Source organism: Medicago sativa, chromosome 2, assembly GCF_051527215.1.
Source record: "Medicago sativa cultivar Bolivia chromosome 2, Bolivia_mono, whole genome shotgun sequence".
In the NCBI taxonomy this organism is placed as follows: Eukaryota; Viridiplantae; Streptophyta; class Magnoliopsida; order Fabales; family Fabaceae; genus Medicago; species Medicago sativa.
Window position 1 is genome coordinate 15,307,157 of NC_140750.1, and position 26,241 is coordinate 15,333,397.

The 26,241-nt window shown below is 31.7% G+C and overlaps 2 protein-coding genes across 6 annotated transcripts; one reads left to right on the plus strand and one right to left on the minus strand.

Moving 5' to 3' along the window:
- Window positions 1-158: 158 nt before the first annotated feature.
- On the minus strand, window positions 159-10,925 carry LOC146944897 (elongation factor G-2, mitochondrial-like). Of its 5 annotated transcripts, none has more exons than XR_015026170.1 (17): window positions 9,895-10,925; window positions 9,562-9,783; window positions 8,733-8,845; window positions 8,507-8,657; window positions 6,851-6,922; window positions 5,507-5,602; window positions 4,402-4,463; window positions 3,476-3,542; window positions 2,788-2,826; window positions 2,483-2,521; window positions 2,198-2,236; window positions 1,911-1,940; window positions 1,536-1,643; window positions 1,332-1,364; window positions 1,137-1,197; window positions 574-656; window positions 159-478 (listed from the first exon to the last, which is right to left on the minus strand). XR_015026170.1 is itself a non-coding variant. In XM_085743270.1 (17 exons), the coding sequence occupies exons 1-17, from the start codon at window positions 10,282-10,284 to the stop codon at window positions 440-442; spliced, it is 1,575 nt and encodes a 524-aa protein (XP_085599396.1). In that variant the 5' UTR covers window positions 10,285-10,925; the 3' UTR covers window positions 159-439. The 5 variants fall into 5 exon arrangements, 2 of the variants coding, with proteins under 2 accessions (XP_085599396.1, XP_085599394.1); XM_085743270.1 differs by having other exon boundaries at window positions 1,605-1,643; XR_015026168.1 differs by having other exon boundaries at window positions 8,507-8,845; window positions 9,895-10,399.
- An 11,244-nt stretch (window positions 10,926-22,169) lies between these two features.
- Window positions 22,170-25,974, plus strand: LOC146944898 (SNARE associated Golgi protein family). The gene is made up of 5 exons (XM_085743278.1): window positions 22,170-22,475; window positions 23,311-23,580; window positions 24,474-24,710; window positions 24,833-25,050; window positions 25,569-25,974. Exons 2-5 carry the CDS (start codon window positions 23,326-23,328, stop codon window positions 25,795-25,797), a joined length of 939 nt encoding a protein of 312 aa, XP_085599404.1. The 5' UTR covers window positions 22,170-22,475; window positions 23,311-23,325; the 3' UTR covers window positions 25,798-25,974.
- The last annotated feature ends 267 nt before the right edge of the window (window positions 25,975-26,241 follow it).

Sequence of the window (26,241 nt, forward strand, 5' to 3'; positions counted from 1 at the left end):
TTCTTTTATATTTTAGCATAAATAACACCTTTTTTTTCTCTATAAACTGGTTCTGCAAAAATAACACATTTTTTTAGCATAAATAACACCTTTTTTTTCTCTATAAACTGGTTCTGCAAAAATAACATTTTTTTTATTGAAATAAATAACACTCACTATACACAAATAAATATTGTTTGTCCAACTAAAGAAGAAGAGTCATCCGCTACAAAATACAATTAAAATAAGAAACAAAACAACTAATGCTGCTCCCCAAATTCGATCATGGGTCCAATGAAAAGGTAAATTTGCACTGGTCCAATTGAGTTGCACGTAAATCATACAGAATTGTAACTCACTATATTAAGTATAGTAAATTTTTATGTGTAGAGGCATATATCATATATGTCTTTAAAAAATGTGTCGCTTTTGGAGAGCTAAAGCACGGGATTCGACCGCCTTATGCTTGGCAGGGTAAGTCCTTCAAAACCTTTGAAACCTAAAAGCAATAACAAAACAAGACAATTAGGTGATATAAATTGCCATTAAAGCCAAGGTAGGGAAGTTAATCTGTCGTATAAAGAAACTACTTACTTGCACAGAATCTGTTGAGACCAACTCAGAAACATCAATAGAAGCCTTTGTATATCTTACTAACCCCTCAGTAAAAGAATCACCTGATTAAATAATGAACACAAAAAAATAGACCGTCACATTAACATTTGTTGCACCTAGCTTATTTTGTTGGAGGGGAATACACATAAATTCTTATGAGATTGGATTGTGTCGTGTAATGGGATATAGAACTAGAGTACTGGTTTTTTCACACAAAAAAAAACTAGAGCCCCAATAAAGAATGTTACAAAGGCAAGGAGAATATCCATTACTTGACATGCAGAATGACTTCAGTGTTTAACATTTTTTCAGCCATTTAGGCTCTTTTTTTTTTTTTTTTTTTGGTTTCTCTGATCCACTTTACAGTATTTTTGAGCACTCATATGAAATTTACTCTCCAATAAAAAAATATAACATCCACATTTTCAAACAACTTAAACCACCTACAGCAGATTCATGAAAAACTCAACCTTACAAAAAAAGAGAGCAATAAAGAATTCACGAAATGTGGCATATGCTTTGAGAGAAGAGAAAAGTAAAACCTGGTGCATTATTGACATCATGTAGAGCAACTATTTCTCCAGCATGAGCCTCTTGAAACGCCTGTCGATGTGAGAGAAGAATCCCGATCAGAATTTAAAGAGATATTGCAGAACAATTTTACAGAAGTTCTCCAGCAACACTCTATAATAGAAAGATCCACAAAACAAGGTAAAAATATAAAAACTAACTCCCACCTCATCATTACGCACCCCAATCAAATCAGGAATCTGCAATTGGAGAGAAGAAAAGCTTTAGTCACAAAATTACGAGTCTCAAAGTGGAATAAGTGAAAGCAGAGACATGAAAAGGATCTTATGAATCCACACCATTGCATATTTTTTTCAATCATGTTTCATGCCTCATTAAACTAGTAATAGCCAAAATTAGAATTTAATTACCAAAGTGATCCAAAGATATTTGAGTTAATGGGAAGATCAACAAATCATAGTGAAAGTCTAAAAACTAACCCCCAAATCATCCTTTCGCTTCTCATACGAATAAGGAAGCTGCATTGGAAGAGAAGAAAGGCTTCAGCCACAAAATCACTAGTCTCAAAACAAAATAAATGAAACCAGAGACATGAAAATGATCTTATCAGTGCACACCGCTGCATATTGTTTTCTTAATAATGTTTCATGCCTCATTTAACTAGTAAAAGCTAAAATTAGAATTTAAAGAGATATGGCCGAACAATTATACAAAAGTTCTCCAAAGACATTAAATTTAGTGATAAGATCCACACATCATGGTGAATATGTAAAAACTAATCCCACCTTATTACGCAATCCAATCACATAAGGAACCTGCATTTTCAAAGAAAGGCTTCAGCCACAAAATCACTTGTCTCAAAATGCTATAAATGAAAGCAGAGACATGAAAATGATATTATGAGTTCACACCACTGCATATTGTGTTCAATCATGTTTCATGCCTCATTAAACTAGGAAAAGCTAAAATTAGAATTTAAATAGATATGGAAGAATAATTATTCAAAAGTTCTCCAAAGACATTCGATTTAATGAGAAGATCCACAAATAATGGTGAAAATCTAAAAACTAACCCCCGTCATATCCTCTCGCACTGCAATCGAATGAGGAACCTACATTTGCAGAGAAGAAGGGTTTCAACCACAATCACTAGTCTCAAAATGCAATAAATGAAAGCAGAGAAATCAAAACGATCTTATGAATGCACACCACTGGATATTGTTTTCAATCATTTTCCGTGCCTCATTAAACTAGTAAAAGATAAAGTTAGAATCTAAAGAATAATTATACAAAAGTTCTGCAAAGACAATTGATTAATGGGAAGATCCACAAATCATAGTGAAAATCTAAAAACTAACCCCCATTTCATCTATTCGCGGCTCAATCGAATGAGGAACCTGCATTTGGAGAGAAGAAACGCTTCAGTCACAAAATTACTAGTCAGTCTGAAAATGCAATAAATGAAAGCAGAGACATGAAAATGAGCATGTGAGTGCACACCACTGCATATTGCTTTCAATCATTTTTCATGCCTCATTGAACTAGTAAAAGCTAAAATTAGAATTTGAAAATTGTTATTGCAGAACAATTACACAAAAGTTCCCCAAAAACATTCGATTTAAAGGGAAGATCAACAAATCGATGTGAAAATCTAAAGACTAACCCCGATCTCGTCCTTTCGCACCTCAATTGAATCAGGAACCTGCATTTGCAGAGAAGAAAGGCTTAAACAACAAAATCACTAGTCTCAAAATGTAATATTTGAAAGCAGAGACACGAAAATCATCTTATAAGTGCACACCACTGCATATTGTTTTCAATCATTTTTCATGCCTCATTAAGTTGGTAAAAGCTAAAACTAGTACTAGTCTTTGTTGTAGCAATATTTTTAGAAAAGAGTACACAATGAGGTGGTGACAAGACCTGAATATGCAAGAGGATAAATTTAGAAGTATGGTTAAATAGATACTTCTATGTTCTTCAAAAAAATAGTCAATATTGCTAGTAGGAAGTAGCAAGCAAGAATTTGAATACATGCACTGTTTAGAGACTTGAATCCATGAACTAGTAAGAAATGCATAATCTGAGGGTAAATTAATATTAAAAGATGCCATCATTTCGTATATCTTTGTTATTCATTCTTCCGTAGACAGAATTTAATTACAACAACTATGAATGTATATGATCGTAAATGCAATTTTGAATTGAGTCATACATTTAAAAAAAATGAACTAATTACGTAACAAAAAACCAAGATTGTAGCAAAAATGAAAAGCATATCCTTCAATCAAAACACCATGTGCACAAGACCAATGCAATCAAAGTAGAACAGTGAAAAGCCTTAAACTTACCTTGAACGTCTGACCGGTGTTATCATTTGTAATAAAATCTCCCTTCCGAATGACACCCTCATATATTCTTTACACAATAAAACAAAGCAATACATATATGTATAAATATTAGTCAGGATCCACCAACACCATGTTTCAAATTTAACTTACTTACACCTTCAATATCACTTTGTAAAAGGTGAATTAAACCAATCCAACCGAATTGAAAGTTCTCGTTAAGTAGATCAAACCTATAAAAACTCATAGATCTTTAAAATGATATAATATTCCATCACGTCATCTTATTTTAACGTATAATACACTATTTGAAACATATGTCAATATCTATTATTAAACATATATACAAACAAATTGTCTAAATTGTTTGAATTTTTATAAGATGATTCAATAGTTGGATTGATTTAATTAGCCTTCTACAAAGAGTTATTGAAAGTATTAGTATGCCAAGTTCAACACCTGGTTATATATAGACACACACACAACCACTCCCTCCTGCCATTATTATACCAAAAAACAAACCACTTTCACGGTGATTAAGAAATTCAGTTAACTGCAATTAATAATTTCTAGATTACATGTCAAAACATAAGCCAAATTTACTAAAGTGGCGCGTGTACAAATGGTGGGTGGCCCAAATCGATAGGCTCTGATACCATCTTGTAAGATGAGGAATGCCTCCTCTTTATAAACTCTTATCAAGAGTCCTATCTATCTAATGTGGGACTTGAGTTTTTCCCAATAGGTATATTAGGAATAATAACATTAAATAAATAGTGTAAAAATAGTGAAATTCTACTTATAATAGGAACGAAGATTTGAAAGAAAAAAAAATTGCTTGTAATAATGACCGAAGGTAGTATATATATATATAAAACAAAACAAACAATTCGAAATAGGATTTTAAGCACGTGTAAAGGTTACAGTACCTTAGATATGTTATTAGACCATACTTTCTCTTCAATGTAAAAGCCAATGCCACAAGTGTATGCTGTTAAAATAGCCAAATAATGTTCTTTTTTAGTAGATTAAAAAACAGCATAACAACCATGTTTATCAAGACTTTGTGGAACAGTGGGGTTTTTGGTATTCTGTGGTGCGTAGGATTAGAGAGTGAATTAGTTTGAGTGTAGAACTGTGCAGTCCATATGTTTGGTTCTAGAATGCCGAATTAGATTATGACTCAAAGCGAAAGTGCTTTGACTGTCGCAATAAATAATTAGCAAGGAGATGGGAACTTGCAGCTCATGCAGTAAGGATAACACGTTGAAGTGGCTGGGGCTATGAACCACCAAGTTAGGACTAAGACATAAGAATGCCCCGGAAGTCGACCTCACATTATCTACATCAGAGGCTGAATCAACATCACAATATGCCTGCAAACTTGTGGGAGACAAAGGAGAAGCATCTTGCAAAACTAAATCATGATCCAGAGCCCTTCCTTAAGATATCTCAAAATTAGATTGACTGCAATTCAGTGACTCTGCAGGGTTTGAGCCACAAACTGGCACACTTTATAACAGTATATCCAATTTCTAGTCTAGTAATGGTCACTTACTGTGGTGCATTAACTATGGACCTGTAGGTGGCTAGATCTTCTATGTACTCAAACCAAACTGAGACGACTTAGGATTCGTAGGAAAAAGGTAGAAATACCATTGGTAGAGGCCCTGCTATTTAGAGCAAAGACAACATTTTCATGATTTATATTTTAGCATATTATAAGTTGTGATTTTTATATGCACCAGGATATCACAGGAGGTCCGACGATATCTTATATATATGTATAACAAGTTTGATGCACATGATATACCAGCTTGAGGGGGAGTGGTAAGATATGTATAGATTTGAATTATATTCTGTCGAGAAAATCTCTCTATAAGATTAGGTTTGTTAGTTTATTTATCGCAATAATCAAGGTATTTGACTATAGATTTTAATGTATTCACTTGGTTATAAATAACAAAGACTGGGATTAATTTTCTCTCAAGCAATTCAAATAATCTCATTCAACTGTTTCTTTGAATTTTGTACCTTTTCCTCATTCTTAGATTGGACGAGAGCATAATTACTAGCTTCAGTTGGACAAGGCAAATAATTAAGTACACCATCCAAAAGTAGTTGTAACCCCTGTACCAGAAACAACAAAAAATAAAAAATATAAGACTGGTAAAATACAATATTAAGAGTTGGCTTGTATGTATATTATTCAAACCAGAATCAACGTTATCAAATAGTAGCCATGGCAGATTGCAGCGAAGGATTTTTCGTGAACCGCTATGGCCAATTTGTGAAGCATGGTGGCACCATGGCATTTCATGGTGGAAATAGCAGATAAACATGGAGGATTTATTTGCCTTCTTCCATAGTTTCACTCTCTGTAATCGTTATCTCCAGCCAAAATAGCATAAACGCTTACAGAGAAAAGACCTCAGTAGAGCCCCAAAGCTCCTTTGATTCTTTGTCAACAAACTAATACACAATTATGTCCCTCTCATATATCTAACAACTAATTCTCCTCCCTGGCTCACCCTTCTTCCATCTAGTATATATCTAACATATAATAGGTTTCTTTAGGCTTGAATCCAACATATGATCCAAGTCATGTTCAACCTCATTATCGCTCTTAGGCCTAGAACTTAGGACAGTGTATCGCATTAGGCTTTTAAAAGACTTGTTTGTGATAAAAATAAATAAATAAATAAATAATACTTGTGGCATTCAATCAAGATTTTTAATTAAGTAAATAAATAAGTCTTGTCTAAATCTAGTAGCATTAAATCAAATATATTTTTACAAATTACAAAGGGTTAACACTAACAACATGCTCCAGAAGTGCAAACCTCTTGGAGCTTTGTCTCTTAACATACGAATCAGCCTTCTGTAACAAATTATAATAGAAGAAAGTTTCTAACTTTTCAAAAAAATGGGATCATAAATCAGATTTCCTCATACATAACCATAGTAAGGGAATGGAAAAGCTTAAAAAGTATTAGTAGCTAGCTTTTAAAACAGCAGGGTTCTAACTAGATGTTATCAGACAGATATTGCTCATTTATTATCTATTGTTTATCAAACAGCAATATTCTAAGTAGATTTATACGACAAAGATTGCTCTTTTATTATATGCGTGACATAAGATTAGACCAGGCCCAAATTTTTTGCATAGTGTCATGTACAGCTAGTAGCCATTATCGTGCTAAGAATGCTACAAGTGAATTCAATTTCCAAATTGAAATCTCTGGAAGACCCAAACTAAATTAAATCATAATCATAGTAAAGAGTCAGGATTAAAGAAAAAGAGTCTACTGAGAAAGAAAGGGAATGAATGAAGATCAAGACAATACAACGGAAAATTCAAGGTAATTTAACAGTTACCTTATATTTGAAAGCACTGCCCATGAATAATGGTATAAATTTCCGTGCTATGGAGGCCCTGCGAACAGCTTCCTACAAACACAGTAATAACAAAAAGAAAACTATTTACAAGATAAGAGATGGAGGGGGAATAACAACTGGTTTTCATATATCACACTATATCGACAAATGCATCTGCCTTCAGAGGTACATGAACAAAAAGTGGGTGTTCCAAAGGATCCAACCCAAAAATGCAATATATGCGCAAAATGAATTTGAATCAGGAATTGGTTCTTCAACTTCATCTCAAAACCCAAGGGATAATACGGGCGATATCCTCTCTATGAAAGAAAATGGCCGCAACTTTCGTCCTTCAATTTTCTCTTTCATGTTTTCCTTTTGGCAACATTGTTTGATATGATACGAGGCACATGTTTTTCCACTTGTTAGGTCCCACTAGAAGCTTCTCTCCCAGGGATAGTACTGGTCAGTATTAGTGTATGTATGCCTCACAGTGTTGTTCACTACATACAAAACACTATCAATATATGTCAAGAACCATAGAATTAATTGAATGAAAATATCATTTGTCTCGATCGCAATGTCATAATCAACCAACAACCACTTATCAAACTCAAGACTTCAGAATAACAACAAAGTTATAAAAAACACAATGCAAGCATACATAAAATATCTCTTATGCTCTTCTACAACCTCAACACAATCATCTTCAAAGTCATTAACAAGTGGAGCATCTCCCTCTTCCTCAACAAATAATACTTTCTTTCAATTAAGTCTATGGTTCCTGACATATATTGATAGTCTTTTGGTTTTGTGTGTGTATAATTTATATACATATATGATAAGTTTTTTACTTTGTCCGCCATGCTTCTGCCAAATGCTGTTACACCAATCATCATATGTTTACGGCGGATTTTGGGCTCGCCACCATAATCTGTAATTGACAGCTCTAAGGATAACAATGCGTGGATAAACTCATTATATTTTATAATATTGAAAGGAACCAATGGATCCTACAATCAACCAATCGAACACAACACAAGCAAGATGAAGATATAAATAACAATTAAGGAAAATAGGGTGCTTTTATTGATTGTAATGAAAATAGTACGATAATAATAGTAGATTTTCTCTAACTACTCCCAGAGCAAAGCTTCAACACAACTCAAAGAGGAATCCTACTCTAGCCATAAACAAAACACTTATTCCGTCATACGCTAGAACTCCTAAGAATTCCTCTTTATATACAAATAAAGAGAACATTCTATTATTTAACCCCAATGGGCCTTTTATTATTTAACCCCTAATGGGCGACTTACTAATAATCTACCTAAACCTACTTAACCACCAGTTAATTACTTAAAACACCCTCATATTGGATCCTAACAAATATATATTATGTTTTACATACTATATTATGGTATCTATCCGAAACCCATGCAACATTTCTATAACATTACAACATATGTGCTTTTTTAGTTGATACACACTTAGAATGTTCAAACTTCAACATCCTCAACACTTCAAGACAATATGTTGATAAACTATTTGTCAAAACAAAATCATATTAATTTTTTTTCTCAATGTAAAACCAAATAATTAGTATTCAAAACTCCAATGAACAAAAAAGACATCGTTAGTCCGTCACCCACACACCTCAAGATCAGCTGCTGATATGGGCTTGTTGCTGCAAAAAGCTTCAGCAAGTTTATCATCTACATCTGATACAGTTTTTAGGAGTTCATGCCTTTTTTCTGACACCAAGGCTTCCATATCTTCAGGAACTTCTTCAACAGCAACCTTTTCTCTGCAATAAGCAACCATTGAGTAATTTGAAGAATAATCGCGGGTATAACCTGATGCAGAAGTTACAGAAACAGACCCATGAAAATAGTAGGCCTTTAATTGCACAAGATCAACAAGTCCCTTAAAATCATCTTCCAAGCCTATTGGAACTTGGATTGCAGCACAATGATGTTGAAGCTTGGATCTTGCCTGAAAAATAAAACAACAATGTGAATTTGAATTATAAGTAAAACTGAGACATAATTATGAAAATGTCCAAGGTCAATAATAATTAAATATTAAACGTTTCTAAATCTAAATTGAAGTTAGACTCTCTGTGTATAGAATGGAGACAAACTCACAAAATATTGTTATTAAAGACAATTTTACATTTAAAGTAAGTAGCTTTGCAAGAGTTTTGAATACAATTTTTTTCTACAATGATATTACTGAAGTTATCTTTATAATTTAAGCATAGCAGTAAAACTACAAAATCCATGTTATCAATAGCAGTTTGAAGCAGCATGATTGCACACAAAATAGAATCTATCCCTGTTTAAGTTTTCTTTCTCTGTACTTATGGTTATGTTCATGTTCTTTCTGCTCTGTTTGGTTGGGTTTTCTATGAGAACAATGTCCTCATCTTGATGTCATTTTGATTACGTTTAGAACTTATTTTGAAGTTGAATATAATTATTAAGTATGACTATCCTTTTAATTTTGTGTGTTTTTTCTACTTGAGTATTTATGCATCTTGTTGGATTTTTTTTTTTTTTGGATAAATCTTGTTGGAATTTTTGTTACTTCATACACTATATTTTAGTCTCCGCAATAGCGGCTATCCCGCTATACCGATATAGGATTTTATACGGAACTAACAACATATGAAAATATGATTACCTCAAATCCATTAATCTAAAATTCACCTGATTTAAAACTTGCCACGGATTTGCTCCCTTTTGATCAAGATTGTTGATATATACAAGTCTTGGAAGTTGATATTTTATCATTTGCTTGTCAACAGAAATGGACTGGCTGTTCACCCCACCAACACTAGACAGAACAAGAACGGCAGCATCAAATGCACGCAGAGCATTCTGAACCTCAGCAGTGAAATCAACATGATCAGGTGTGTCAATTACGCTCATCTGCAAGGACGGACAATTTTAAAGAAAGTCAATAATATAAAAAACATTAACTGAATGCTTTAATAATAAACGATAGAAATGAATTGAGTTGTTGAAAGTGAAAATTGAAACCTTATGGTGTTTCCAGTTGAAGAAAGTGACATCTGCAGGGATAGAATCACATATCTGAGTAGGATATGAACTTTTTCTTGTGGAACTCCGACCATAACTAGAATTGAGCCATTCCTCCTCATGAATATCCCACCGAAGTCTCGTTTCTCTCCTCTGAATTTTATTTCTAGCCTCCTCCATCTTTTCGATCTGACCAGTGTATAACATGTATCGCTCTGAAACGGTTGATTTGGCAGGGTCGACGAGTCCCGAAATCCAAATGTTGCGTAGCTGTTGCTCATTGGAATAGTTGGTGCATGCCACAGAGAAGTGACGGAGGTGGAAAGTGGACGGAGAATGAGAGGCAGTGTGGTTGTAGAAGAGGAGGCGCGGCAAAGAGAAACGAGCCATGGTGGTTTGTAGGGTTTTTGATAGAGAGAATAATTGAATTGGGCTAAAACCCTCGCAGCTTATAGCGTCAGGCAAATCTATTTCGCATTACTTACTTTCTTTTTCCCATTTCGTTCTCTACTCTCATAATTGAACTAAGAGTGATTAAATATATATGGGTCATGTTAACTTGTGCCCTAATTAAAATGAAAATTAAAAATAAATTTTACATTGAAAGTATAACTTTTGCAACTTTTAAGACATTGAATTCACAAGTTTCAAGAAAAACCTTCTACATTTGCATTCTTAACTTATGCCCCAAGGGCACAAGTTAACGTTTCTCAATATTTAGGGTATACTTGAAAATAGATAATTAATTTAATATTAAATTGAAAAATGAAACGAAATATTGATTTTATGATAATTTCTTTTTTACAAATGAGTTGCTTAGTGTGGGACGGAGAGAGTATTGCTTAACTTGTTTTGAGTGTTTAAGTTAAAAGTTAAGAGTGTGTTAAAAACAAAACAAAACAAAAAAAAAGTTAAGAGTGTGTTTGTTAAGATGACTTTTTTTTGGAAAATTGTGAGAAAATATATATTGAGCTATTTGAATGTTTAAAAGTTATTGTTTCCAACAAAGTTTATATTTTTGCTTTTTTTAACAACTGTTTTTATGCTACTTATTACCGAGATCTATAAAACAAAACAATTTTGAATTCAAAATCAATTTTTTAAGAGAGATATGTATTTTTTTATTTCATTTTTTAATATAATAAACTAGTGGTTTTCATATATATCACATTTTTCGTTTGTATTTTTTTGTGTGTTGTGATTTTGTTGTTTGAGTGTGTTATTGTTTTAAGCGTTAAATAAGTTTTTAGTCCTTATAGATATAGCTGATTTCGCTTGTAGTCCTCGTAAAAAGGTGACAGGTTTTGGTCCATATAAAAAAATTTAGGACATAGTTTTAGTCCCTATTAAATTAATTTTTTTAATTATGCTTAAACTTTAAAAAATTTGTTGATTTTTTGTATAGAATATTCTTAGAAACTCATTTATAAAAAAAAAATAGGACCTAAATTTTTTTAACATGTAATGAATTTTATTAAATGTCAAAATTTAAAGATAAAACTAATGAAAATTTGGACCTAAAAATCAAATTTTGAGCTAACTTTTTACGGATGAACTTTTTAGAATGTTTTAAACAAGTATATAAAAAATTATTTAAAAGTTTAAGCATAATTAAACAAATTTTAATTCAACAGGAATTAAAACTACATGTTAGAAAAAATTTATAGGGACCAAAACATATGTCACTTTTTTTATGAGGACTAAAAATGAAATTGTCTATATTTATAAGAATCAAAAACATATTTAACCTAATTTGTTTTAATCTTCGTATGTTTGCTATATTAACTTGGATGTTGTGGTCCCGTGAGCTTGACTATGCTGGTAAGGACAATGCATAATATATGCAAGGTCCGCGGTTCGAACCCCGGACACCACCAAAAAAAAACTTGGATGTTGTGAGTTTGTTCACAAGTTTATTTTTTTATTTACAATGATGTCAAATTCATCAAAAGAGGAGGAGAAAAAAAAAAAGAGAAACCATGACCAAGAATGAGCAACATATTTAAGTAGACAAAAGACTCCTAATTTTCCCTTTCATATCTCATATATGATGGAAACACATTCACACATTCCCCTATACAAAGGAAGAAAACACACAAATAAGTTATCAATGTTGATATTAAAACTTAAAAAAGATATATAAATATTTTCAGTTGGCGTTTCTAACCAAAAGAAGCAAAAAGAGTAAATTAGCAACAACAAAAAAAAAAAGCAAAAAGAGGAAGATACTATTACTATAACAAATAATCAAGGGTACTAAATAACCTTCTCGGCTTGTATATTATGCATGCAAGTCCATATAAAAGAAGCAGTTTGTTAGCAAAGCTAACAAGAGAGTATCAAAGCTAGTTATTTCACATGTGAATACAAAGTTTGTTCTTGTTATATACCTATTTCATCAAATCTAAGTTTTCTAGTTTTTGATTGCACATGAAAAAGAAAATGATTTGAGTAGAGCAAGAAGCAACATCACGACAATATTGAAAATCCAAAAACATAGAATGAGTCTGAAAATCCAAAAATGAAAATGAATGTGGAATTCGTACCTCCGCCGCTGAAACATGAGGGAGAATGAAGCAATCTGAAAATTTGTGTGGAGAAGAAGCTAGAGAACAGAAAGTGAGAGAATGAAGGTGTAACGTCCAAGATTTTATCTTAGAAAATTGTACTCAAGGCAGAAATAACTCGTAAAAATAGACTCGGAATCTCTAGATAAGACTTTATTAAAATGTCACAACTTAAATTTATGTCTTGGAAAACATTTACAATGAAGATTGAACTTTAAAATACACAAAAAAAATGTAACGATCCTAGATTTTAGACCCTTGACATGATTTGACTCCGACTTAACCATTGACGGTTAACAAGCTACAATAACTCCTCAATCCTCCAATGTGCAGTGTTATATATGAAAACGACACCCCAAAACATAGTAAGTAAAACTTAGTAACATGGAACTTAAAAAAGTTTCAAGACATTTCCAGCCATGCTAGTGTGTCAAGCATGGAAAATCCTCTCTGCAAATATTATTAAGCATTATCCGAACATTCTTTCATTCTCATTATATCTCATAAATCACATATATTGCATATTCTTAATTTCATCCTCCTTTTTCTAAGTTACCAAACATGAGTAACTTGATGACTTAAACAAACCAATATCATATATTAGAGACTACATTTCGCAAGGGTGTCCTCTTGTAGTAAAATTTGGAGATTGGTTAACTCCTGTAAACATTGCCATGCTTACCCTAGCTTACCCACCCTATCCCCTCTATTCCTATATATATGCACTCATTTAACTAAAAATTTGTCTTAAAATATAAACCCCTTTTCAAGTTACTAGAAGCATTTATTGTTATTTTTCCTAAGCATAACCCTAATTAATACTACTAACTTGTCTTAAAATATTAAAAGTTAAACTTAATACACATATAAACCAAGGACAATTTAGTAATATTAACACACAATATAGACATGTTAACTGCACTAACAACTTTTCTTAAAAAATGTAAAAAATGCAAAAAGACTTATATATATATATATATATATATATATATATATATATATATATATATATATATATATAAGGACGAATAGACGAATAACACACTTACAAGAATGAATACTGATATTCTCACTTACTAATATACATTCATACTGATTCATAACATAACCTCATAATCATCTACTCTATTCATGTTTTATCTCAAAATCTAATTACAAATGGGTTTAGATACAACACATTGATTTTACCTGGTGATCAACGTGGCAGCATTTCCTCACAATCAATAATTAAAAAAGTCATGCAAAGTTAACAGTCCTAATTCAACCACAATATGCTTAGAGATCTTTGACACCTAATTTTTTTCTAAAATATGTTTTGTATTTGTAAAATCAAGATTGAGAAAAGATAACATGTAGTTTTATGATTTGTAGAGACTGAAAAGTATTTATATAGGGATTAAAAACAAAATATGAATTTTATAGATAATAAAAATATATTTAAGTATTCTTTCATAAAAATAGAAGTCCAATTCAACTATAAAATAAAGAATAATATTTAGATATAAAAAGTTGTCACCGTATAAAAATAATTCCAATTTAAGTGTTGATTGATTGCAAGAGAGGGAAAATTAATAAAAATAATAGAGAGAGAAAAAAACGTTTAATTGATAGGAGGATTTTGTTATTGGAGGAGATGAAGATTGTTGTATTTGATTTTTTTTTCCAAAATGACAAGTTATTTGAATAAGGATAATTTGATCATTACAATACTGGTTTTGGTGAGCCAACAAATCTTAATCTTGGTTAATTGCGCCACCTGATCAAATTTGATCCCTTTTAACAAAAAAAATCAATTGATGGACCAAATTAAAAGTGATTTGAAGTTACAAGGTCAGATTAAAAGATCTCATTTCTACAACTCTCTCTCTTTCCTTTCTCTCTTGTGAGCCGTCATAAAAATCCTAATTTTTTTCTCTTTCATCCACCAAAAATGGGTGATTTAGGGTCAATTTTTGACCCAAAATCACTCCTCTAACTCGTTTTTCTATTTCCCTTTTATTGAAATAAGTGATTTTCACATCTATTTCGTTTTATTTTGTGATCTCATTGTCCTCGTGCGACGTTGGTTGCCCGTCGTCTTTGTGCGACGCTGTTTGTTTTTCTTGTTTCTCTCAGGTATTTGATCGCTTCAGATTGTCAGATCAGCTTCGATCCAGTGCAGATCCAATCAATGACTTTGGCGTCATCTACGTTGCAGATCCGGAAACATGGTTATTCCGGAGATTTAAATATAGTCATATGTGTAGGCATTTGTACTTTGTCATTTTATGCTATTAACATGGATGTTGTGAGCCCGTTCACAGATTCATCCTTTTTGTTTTTAGCGAATTTGCATTATATCGATGTACTCTTTCAATTTGAATGAATGAATATCTTTTATTTTGTGAAAAAAACAGTTATGCTATATATCCCGATGGGTTTTCCCACGAAATTTTCCAGAATACTGTTTTTGCATGTATTCCTTTCATCCATGTAACTTTTTTTAATCAATTTTCCCCCATATAGCTACTACTATTAAATGGAGACAGGAAAAAACAGGACACATGCATAGTTGAAATACTTATTTGGTATGTGGCTTCACAAGTGTTGAAATATTGAGTAATCTTTGCATGTGATGACAACTACCATGAAAATAACATAAAGTTCAAGTGATACACATAAGAGAGTTTAAATTAACAAAATAATGGAAGTTGGTGATTGCATATACAAGTTTAGAGATCCTCTCAATAAAATTTTACAACATTCGTGAACTATTCGGGTCAGATTAAAAGAAAACTTAAATATAAGAGCAAAAATTTAAGTTACTTCTATTTATATGAACCATTTACGTAATTAAGTCTATACAATGTTTTTTTAATAAGCAAGGCTATATAATGTATATGGACTTTTGTGTCAAAATAATATTTTTGTTTTAATGAAGATTGACTCAACTCTCACATTTAAGTGAAAGAATCGAAAGTCGAGGTTCAAATTTCAATCACAACGTTTAATCCAACAATTTCAACATTTTTACCGGTTTAGCTAAAACATATGGATTGATGTTAATACATACATGTATTTAAATTTGTATTTATATTTATATAAAATGCAGTAAAAGTCAATACCCTAGAACTAGATAACCTTCTAGATAATGGGAGATGGTATAATTGCAGTTTGGTGCTCCTACCTTGTTGTTGTGTAGAAGGAGAATATGCCATTGCCATTGCATTTGACCTGTTTTTCTACCTGTTTCTTTGAATCATCATAAATAAGCACTCGCTGAAAGCGTGTGGTTGCACTCGCTTGTAGGCTTGCGCAGCCGAATGACGCAAGATAAGATGTGTATTGTCTGATACAGGTCAAATTGGGTGAGCGCGTGGCGTGGGTCGATGATGATTAGTCGTACACGCTTACAAAATCCAAATACTAATTTCTTACCAACAAAATATATTGAATTACTTTTAGTTTAACCACAAAATTCATTCGTGTGAAAAATAAATTTAAAGTGTTTTTTCAAGTGTTTGAAGGAGATCAAAAGGGACTTTTCATATAATTTTTTATGCGAGTAAATGGTTTATATTTGTCGTGAAATGCTAACATTATTTTGTAACCAAAAAAAAAATGCTAACATTATTTTACGAGCATTTGTTAACAAAAAAAAACATTATCTTAAAAATGAGAAATGCTAACAACACTCATTTTTAAACACTTTCTTTGGCACTAACTCTTTTAGGCTGTGTTTGGATCTAGAGAAAGATAAAGGAAAGAGAGGTGAAGGGAAAGAAAGTTTGTGGAAAGGTTGTCTTTCCACGGTTTGGTTCCTTATAAGTGAGGAAAGAAAGTCTGATTTTAATGGGTCCCACACTCAAAAATCTTTCCACTCCAAGACGCGAAGAAACATGAGGGAAGGTAGGCAATTGTGTAAAATTACAATATGGCCATTGGATTAAAACATATCATCTATGCTATTTTTTATCTTTTAATTAAATAAGCTTCCCTGAACCGTCACTTGGGTTTAGCATTTTTAATTCTAATTTATAATGTAATATATTTATAAATTACTTGTTTTTTAAAACGTTACTTATTTATATCTATAAAATATTTAAATTATATAAATAAATACTTAAAATATTATATCTATTATGTAGGGATATTTATGTCAATTTACTAACAATATAACTATCTTTCCTTTCACTTTATTCATACTATCACTCAAACCAAACAACTAAATAATCATCTCACTTTCCATTCACTTTCCTCATACTTTCTTTCCTTTAACAATCTTTCCTCTTACAATCTTTCCTTTCACTTTCTTTGGTGATCCAAACACACCCTAAAGGGTTTGTTTGGTTCTAAGGAAAGGGTATGGACAGAAAGCAGCAAGGAAAGAAAGTTTACTGATAAGTATTCTTTCCACAGTTTGGATGGTCTGTCAGAGTGGAAAGATAGTGTTATTTGTGTGGGTCCCACGTTGGAAAACCTTCTCCCCTATCATGCGAAGAAAGCACACGGAAGGAGCATCAAATTGATATATTGACAATACAACCCACACTTTTTGAAGTATATTTCTACTTTACCACACATGCATTTTCATCAATAAATTGCTTCTGACGTCATCGTAAGGCATGACACCATTGTTCTACCATTGTTCTATTTTAATTTGTTTCTCAGACCGTCACCTTTTTTTTTTTTTTATATCTCCATTTTTATTCCATTTTTTTATAACTGTCTATTCTATTTCAATATAAGGGCATTTATGTCATTTGAAAAATATAAATCTTTCTTTCCACTCACTTTCTTATCACTTTCATTCATACCAAACAACCTAACAAATCATCTCACTTTCCATTCACTTTCCTCATACTTTCTTTCCTTTAACAATCTTTCCTCTTACAATCTTTCCTCTTACTTTCTTTGGTGATCCAAACACACCCTTATTTGATGAAATCCATATATGTCCCATCATTTTTTGTAGGTTCTATTTCCAAAGTGTGGATTTTCAATAATTTAACCAATAAGAGAGTGAGTATTAGTGAGAGTGTTTAAAAGAGGGTGTTGCTAGCATTACTCCTTAAAAATTATGTATTTTAATTTTAATTGTTTGTTTAATTGAAACCGAGCAAACGTTATATTGAACTTGATGGTAGGTCCTAGTTTCGGTTTAATGAGGAGGATAACTTGATATTCATGTGGTCTCATGATAGTGTTGACAAGCTTGACATTGTGATTCCTATTACCATGTGGAGTATTTGGTGTGCTAAAAATGCAAAGGTTTTTTTTTTATGATATAAGCATGCCTCTAATGGCTTCTTTGTCAAAGATCAAGGTTATGACTCGTGATGTTACTCAAGCTTTCAGCGCTATGCATAAAGGAGATTACTAGCATTCAGTCTATTTTTTGGCAAAGCGGTCATCCTGACTCGTATATTCTTAATGTGGATGGTAGTGCTCAAACGAACCTGGGGATGGCATGATTTGGTGGCTTAATTAGAGACTTCAATGAACAATTTATACGTGGCTTTCATGGTAATATTGACTACTCAAATATTCTTCATGCCAAAAATCTTGACATTAATGCATGAGATTCAAATTTGTTGGGATGAAGATCTGAGAGACATTATTTGTTACACTAATTACATGCATACTATTCACTTAGTGGAGCATGTTGAAGTTTTCACTCACCACTATAAATATGAGATAGTTATTATTAGAAAGTACATGGCTAAAGATTGGACTTTTCAACTATGTCACACTCTCAAGGATGGTAACATGTGTGTTGACTTCTTAGCCAAGCTTGGAACAACGTCTACTAATGATCTATTGATTGTGCTTAATCCTCCAGCTGAACTTTGTTTATTGCTTGTGGCAGACGTTATGGGTGTTGCTTATCATCACGGCCAGGAGTCTCTTTTTTATTTTTGTTTTTGCTTTAGCTTTTTCTCATGTAACTAAAAAAAATTATGTATTCTAGTTTTTGAAAGTTGTAAAAGTATGCAATGATCCATGTTCGATTCTTAAATTCTTCAAATTTTATCTTATTTGGTGAATTTTAAATTACTATGCTACTTAATACAAAAAATATTTACAATTTAAATTAAAGAATTGAATATGTCGTTTCCCTTTTTTTATACGTATTTGACCAATAACACAAATATTTAAAACAAATTAATTGTTTGTAACTTAATTGTAGCAAACAATGTACTATATAAAATGTGGAAAACGACAATATAAAATATCCCTATAACTGGCTAAATGTTTGACAAGTACTATGAGGTTGTATTGATTACTAAATAAAATATTAATATATATAAGACATTTTCTATTTTATGTTTTCCAAGAGTCAAATGTTTTTATTTTTTATTTAATTCTTTCTTTTATAAATTGTCAAAACATTTTTTTATGAGGAGAATAGTTACTCTGTATGCAATCAAGATTATGAAGAACATATTTAACTAAATTTTTAGATTTAATAGGGTTATCTTATCATTGGATTGTGTGGAAGGAAAGAAATTACCGCATTTTCGAGAATAAGGATCTACGGTATTTAAGTTACTTGATAAAGTGAAGTTGTTATCTTTTTAGTGGTTGAAAGCGTATCACGTCGCCTGCCTTTCGATCTTATTTTCTGTGGACTTCCCCTATGTAGTGTTTGGGGTGTTTGGGGTTTGTCACCTGAAGTGTCTAGCGTTTTCTTCTTCTTCAGCTTTTTTCGCTTTTTGTGATATTGTGTGTGCTTATGTGTATCTGAACTCTCTTGTTGATTGCTTCTGATATCTATCCATGCATTTCATGTGTTGAGTAGAAAGTCAGTATTGTGTTAATATATTCCATTTAGCTTCATCAAAAACCAAATAATGGGCACCTTGATTATGCAACAAGTTTTGTTTTTTTGGCACAAATGCATCAAGTTAAAATCGTAATATAAAATGCACTCGATTACGTTACATTTGTCTTTTGGACAAAAAATTTAGATTCCAACTCAATCTTAAATCAGAAAAGTAAGATATAATGTAAGTTTGATTAAAAATGGGTCCAATTAGAAGGGACCGGGTTAACTTAGAATATAAACCAATAAAATTTCTAAAAAGATAATACGAAGAAAACTCTGTAAGTAAGGGCATTGTTTTATTTTTAATTAAAAAATATTGTTGCATTTCAAAAAAAAATTAATAGGCGTTGGTGAGAAAAAAAATTAATAATACATTCTAATATATTTTTAAATAAACAGAATACAAAAAAGAAACTAAAAGCCAAATGACAAATGACATGAGGGTTAAATTAAACAAATTACTATCTAAAGTATAATGATTTTTTATTCTAATTTTGTTTTTACACGTTGGTTTGAGTTAATTTTTGATAGGCAGCCCATATGGGAAAAAAAATTGAAAATAAAAAATCAAAAGTCCAACATCAACGGATGTGATATCTTAAAAACTATAAGCTCACGATACATATGGTCGTTGGTTTTAATAGTGTAGCTAAATGAATTTGTGTGCCTCAAAATCTAACTCATTTATTAATTTTTATCTTTCAAATCAACATAGATTAAGTCATTTTCTCATACTCTATAACAAAGACGGTCGTAAATTTTTACTTTTGAGGTTTGTGTTGTCGATCCTCACTAGATTTTAAATATATTTTAGGCAAAATTATACAAGAGATCATATAACTTAATTTAAAATTTTAAACAGCTCTTTTATCTTTTTAAGGGAAAAAATGTCATTTACCTTTCTAAACATCGACAGACATGTAATCCTCTAAAAAAAATGTTGGACATGTAATGATTTTCTACGAAACTGTGAAAAAAAAAATGAAAGAAAAATAGTATGCCTTTAAATTTTAACTATGAGTGAGTATTAAGAAAGGTGTTCAAAAGAGAGTGTTGCCAGCATTACTCTTCAATACAAACGGTAAAAATGTAAAGGAATAATATTCTATCACAAAATTTTCATGGTTTTTGACAACACAATCTTTAAAGGTCCAACTTTTTTGTTATGTTGAAAGATATAAGTTATTTTTGACTTAAAAAAAGACAAAGACCAATTTAAAACTTTTTAAATCAAAATTAAGAATCCAGATTTATCTTCTTTTTAAGAGCTAATTACCCTAGATCGCCTCACTTATCAAAATGGTACATCATAGAATCCAATATTGTTCTATAGATTAAATATGTTTTTATCTATATAAATATTTTGACTTTTCGTTTTAATCCTTTTAAAAAAAATTCTTCAACTTTTAGTCTCCTTAAAGTTTTGCGTCTACACTTTTAATTTATGTTTTGAATGAATTTTCGTTGGAATGTTTAGAATATTAGAAGAATCTCTCCCCCAAAATTAGATTTTTTGTTACCAAAATATAAATTAAATATGAATTTTTAAGCACTAAAAACATAAAAATTCATATTTGATTCATGTTTTGTTAAAAAAAATATTTTTTTTAGGAGAGACTCTTATAATATTCTAAAGATGACTGCGGGAAAAATTCAAAATTTCAAATGATACACATGAGTTGACTTAAAAACATGGAGCAAAAGTTGTAATGAAAAACTTTTAGAGGACTAAAAGTCGAAGATAAATAAAAAGTTGAAATATTCATAAAGACAATGCTACATTGTTAAATGATGTATTAAGGGGAGTGCTTAACCAGATGAGTTCTCATGACACATCCTATAACAATAGCATCACACGGTGGATCATGTCACAGGAGATGAGAGAGAACTCAAACTTGAATAGGAGATGGAAACTCACACTTTATTGAAAAATTGTTCTGTCAAGTGTGATACTTAAGGCTTTGTTTGAGAGTTTAGAGGTGAGGGGAAGGAAAAACTTTGAAGGGACCTAAATATATGAGAAAATTGAGAATTCTTTTACATTTTTTGAAAGAGTATTTTTTTTAGAGAGTGATAAATTAATGCTTATGATTAATATATTTTTAATTTTAAAAATATTCGAACAACATATATTAAATTCTAAAAATTCATATAAGCCCTCTCAAACCTCTCAAAACCTTCATCCAATACAATTTTGTAGTTTTCCTAAATGATGAGGGTTTTATACTTTGAAGAAAAATAATCCTCCCAAAGCCCCTCCTCCCAATGTTCTCTATTTCTTTCGTTTACTTCTTCCTTTTTTTCCAATCCCTCCCCTCCCTTCCCTCCAAACTCGCGAACAAAGTCTAAATCTCATATCACCTATGAATTGATAAAATGTTGAAGGGTATTTTATATATCTATTGTCTTAAAGTTTTAAATTGAAATACTGCATCCTCCTCTCTTATAGTCATGGAGAGATTAATTTTTGAAATTGTGCATAGAGGATAGATGGTTCACACCAAATATATAAAAAACAAAGTATATAGAATTTAGTCACTTACCATGCATTGGACACATCATACTTACAGACCCGACTTAATAATTTCCAATAATAAACAAGACTTAAATTCTTTAAAAAAAAATGGGACTTAAATTAATATATTATATATGTGATATTTTTTATCTGCATATGTAATTTTTTTATTCAGAAAATCTAATAATTTTCCTTCTGTTGGTAGACATAAAAGTTAGGGTTTTAATAGTTGAGTCGACTCACCATCCACTTTTACCTACTTACTTTTCAAAGAAAAATCCTCCAATTCATAATTAAAAAAATTTGAAAATAATATATAATACATTAAAACCAAAATAAAATCAAAGCTAGAAAATATAAATAAAGAATATAAAATGACAAAGGTGCACTTTGAACTTTGAACTTCGTAGCTTTCAATAAGTTCAAAAGAGGAACGTTCTGAAAAGCAAAGAAATTTCTCAATTTGTTGCGTTCCGCGTTGAAGTGTTCTTCTGTTGTACGATTCTCTTTCAATCCAACTCCACCACCGTACACGGCGGTTGCCGCCTCACTCCGGTCACCTAGGTTTCGCTCCGTTCAGAGAAAGCTTAACTAACTCCTCAACCGTTCGTTTCTCTCTGCAGCTGATCACAATTTACAACAACACACTCTTCTTCTTCTTCTTCTTCTTCTTCTCCTTTTCTTCTTCCTGGTAAGTTTCATAATTTCTATCGAACTTTTTTTTTATTTAAATTTAATTTTCTTTGCTAAATAATTTAAATAATTTTCAGAAATTTGTTTTTCTTTCATTAATTGAAGGCATTGAATATTGGACACGACTATGATATTAATTTTTGTTGTAGCTTATTGAACTAGGTAAAGTTAATTCACGTGATATAGCGTTGCGGTGATTTAATGTTCATTAAATTAGTTCAATTTTGGAAACAAACTTTACCTTTCATCCCCTTAGAAAAGAAAAACTTTACCTTTCATATTTTGTAGCTACTCATTAGAATGGTACTAAATTCCATTTTCCCCAATTTTTTATTGTGTTTATATGAATTGTTTGGTTGTTGAAATTGAAAGTTATGAATGTGGGTGAAGATTTTTAGTTTGGGTTTTCAGATGAAAGGGTAGGTTTTGAACTTTTCTGCATTTTTTACTTTCCTCTTCTAGGGTATATTAGGATGTTGAATAGGTTTTTGTTAATTGTGGAAACAAGAATTTGTGTATAAAAATGGAGGGATGCAGTCATTGAAATTATCTAATCATTGTGAAGTTTTGGGGTTTAAACCATCCGATTCCTAGGGGAAAGGGGCACACTGGTAATTTGAAGTTCAGTCTGGAGGTAAGTAAAGTCTGTTCAAGGATTGTTCCAGCCAGGGATTGTGAAACCATAGTCTTAGTCTTTATGATAAATTATTTTTTGATTGTGGCATCTGATTGTTATTGTTTGATGTGTGTTTGTAGAATTAGATATGCACCTTGAATTTGGAATCGTAGTCTCATTTTCATGTTTATGTTATCTGTTTGTTTCATTTTCACAGCCCTCTGGCATCTCAATGATGACACCAGAGCCGTCAAGGGAGTTGGAGAAACTTGAAATCACTGGTCATCATGTTAGGGGGAGTACTGAATATGTTAGGCTTGCCATATCCGATGAACCAAGGGTTGTTGAAGCTGAAATGCTACAACCTCAAGCTGAATCAAGAATTACATCTTTCAAGTGGTGGATGAAAGTCTCTATATGGGGCTTTGTCATTGTTATACTTTCACTTCTTCTAGTCAAATGGGGAGTGCCCTTTGCTTTTGAAAAGGTACTTCCTCTTACTTCATAATTTTCTGCTGGCACGGCAGTTGCTTTTCTTGTTCTATCTTCATCGGTGATTTGGGCTTTGCAACTCTTATTCAGAAATTAATCAATACAGTGCTGTTTGGCTGTCATGGTTTATTTTATATTGATAAAATCATGAAATACACGTGTCTATTTCACTCTAATTTCTTGAACTCCAATATTTTATTATCACAAAAGGATTTGAATTTTGGTAATATGTTCCTTGGTGTCAGATTTCTATGTAATTGGCTACTATTTTTAAAGCGCTGTTAGTTGTGTGCTCTCTCATGCTTCAAATAAATTACAAAGTTTCCGCGAACAGTTTACTATGCTTTAATCGTTGAAGAATATTAGGGGAATTGAATTGATATATGCTCTTATCTCATATTGTCAACATGAGTAGTGCTAGCAACACTCTTTTGAACACTCTCTCTAACACTCACTCTTTTATTGGGTTAAATCAATGCGAGTCTTACAATTTGAAAATGGAACCCACATAAAGTGATGAAACATACATTGATTATATCCAATAAATGAGTGAGTGTTAGAGAGATTTTTCAAAAGAGAGTGTTGCTAGCATTCTTCTGTCAACATTAGTTGGACATAATTTCGATTATGAGAAGTGCTTGGACTTCAGAATAATGACACCACTGGTTTGTTGTTTCGCAGAGAAAATCAACTATGTAATGTAATGTAATAAGGAGTTAATATTTTCCTGCCAGTCAGTAGGAATTGTTGCTTCCTCACCCTCCCATTTTTTTTTTCTTGTTTACACACATCTTAAAGTTCTTTTGAATATCATATCTAGAAATTTTGTATGTTAAATAAACTTGAAGAGGCTGGTGACTTATGTAAACATTGACATTTTTATCGTAGGTTCTTTATCCAGTGATGGAGTGGGAAGCAACTGCCTTTGGCCGACCAGTTCTCGCCCTTGTACTCGTTGCTTCACTGGCCTTATTTCCAGTATTATTAATTCCTTCTGGCCCTTCCATGTGGTTGGCTGGGATGATTTTTGGTTATGGCCTTGGCTTTGTTATAATAATGGTTGGGACAACCATTGGGATGGTCCTCCCTTACCTGATTGGACTTAAGTTCCGTGACCGTATTCATGTAAGTCATTTTATTTTTCACATGACCACAAGTCTAGTCCTCTAAATTTTTTGAATTTTTATAATTTAAGTAGTTTTTATTGTCTCTTCATGATCTTGTTTTTTACTTTGTTGCTTGTTCAGCAATGGTTAGAGAAATGGCCCCAGAATGCTGCAATGATTAGGCTTGCTGGGGAAGGGAGCTGGTTTCATCAATTTCAAGTGGTTGCTCTGTTTCGAACTTCACCTTTTCCCTACACTATATTCAATTATGCTGTAGTAGTGACAGATATGAAGTTTTGGCCCTACTTTTGTGGATCAGTAGCAGGAATGGTGCCAGAAGCTTTTATCTACATCTACAGGTTTGTTTTTTTATTTTCTCTTTATGATATGTTTAGATAGTTGCAGGATGCAGAGCTAGAAGATTTTCCTCATGTAAATCAAAATATTCACATTTTTTCAAACCTTATTTGAGAATATTTTTAACATGCATTGATCCATCCCTTCTCTAGCTACCACCCTTCTAGGAAGATAGAGCAAGAGCCAAATGAAATTAACACAATTATTTTATCGAAAGAAATAAAAGTTATTATCATTATTATACAATAAACAACACATCTTACTTGGACCATTCTAATATTTTCTATGGTTGGAGAGCAGAGTAGTCAGAGTCAAACTTCCTAAATTTTGTTTGACCACAATATATATGAATATGAGAGCTAGATATGTCTTCATTGATGCAAATATGACTGAGTCTAAAGGCTAAACTTTTGTTACTTTATTTTTTGGTATACTAAACTTGTGTTCTTTATTAATCTTTTTATTAATAGATGGACATATCTTCCTTTTTTCTTATATGTTAATGGTCAATATTGTGCAGTGGTAGATTGATAAAGAGTTTGGCTGATGCACAGTATGGGAGGCACCACATGACCACAGTGGAAATCGTATACAACATTATTTCTTTCATCATTGCCGTTATTACCATTGTTGGCTTCACTGTTTATGCAAAAAGGACTCTTAATAAACTCAAAATAGAAGAGGCCAATGAAGAAGCTGCCTCTGTTTCTGGGAATGCTAGTCTTGAGATGAAGAAGGTTTCCCCTTGAAATGAAAGGTCTTACATTACACATCCAATTTATTATGACATTAGTGTTCATACTTATGTATCTAACTAATATCTGGTTTAGGACTACTTCCTCTCTCCCAATTTTGAACCCTTTGTAATTACCGGAATCAGCATATGTGGGATGGATAGATCATAGAAATGCATAAACAGTTTTTCATTTTCTGTGTAAGCCTATGCAATTAATAATTATCCACCTATGCAAATAATAATAATAATAATATAAAGGCAATATAATCAATTGGAAAAAGATATATTCTAAAATAAAGTGATCTTAAAAATAAACATAATTGTATTCACCTTTTAAAATAATCAAGAATTTATTTACTATTGCTTCAAAAATAGGTTTGGGTTAATAATCACGAGTGAGACATGGTTCATGGCACCACACAAAAAATATTTGAAACACCAAAAAAAAAAAAAAAAG

What these genes read in the sequence shown, in the direction of transcription:
- LOC146944897 (XM_085743268.1), bottom strand. Translation starts at nt 10,284, where the DNA reads ATGGCTCGTTTCTCTTTGCCGCGCCTCCTCTTCTACAACCACACTGCC. An exon ending in TCAACTGGAAACACCATAAG is followed by an intron (nt 9,784 to 9,894) that starts GTTTCAATTTTC and finishes CCGTCCTTGCAG; the next exon opens with ATGAGCGTAATTGACACACC. An exon ending in AGCGAAAGGATGATTTGGGG is followed by an intron (nt 1,365 to 1,604) that starts GTTAGTTTTTAG and finishes CTCCAATTGCAG; the next exon opens with ATTCCTGATTTGATTGGGGT.
- LOC146944898 (XM_085743278.1), top strand. Translation starts at nt 23,326, where the DNA reads ATGATGACACCAGAGCCGTCAAGGGAGTTGGAGAAACTTGAAATCACT. An exon ending in TGCCCTTTGCTTTTGAAAAG is followed by an intron (nt 23,581 to 24,473) that starts GTACTTCCTCTT and finishes TTTTTATCGTAG; the next exon opens with GTTCTTTATCCAGTGATGGA. An exon ending in GCTTTTATCTACATCTACAG is followed by an intron (nt 25,051 to 25,568) that starts GTTTGTTTTTTT and finishes AATATTGTGCAG; the next exon opens with TGGTAGATTGATAAAGAGTT.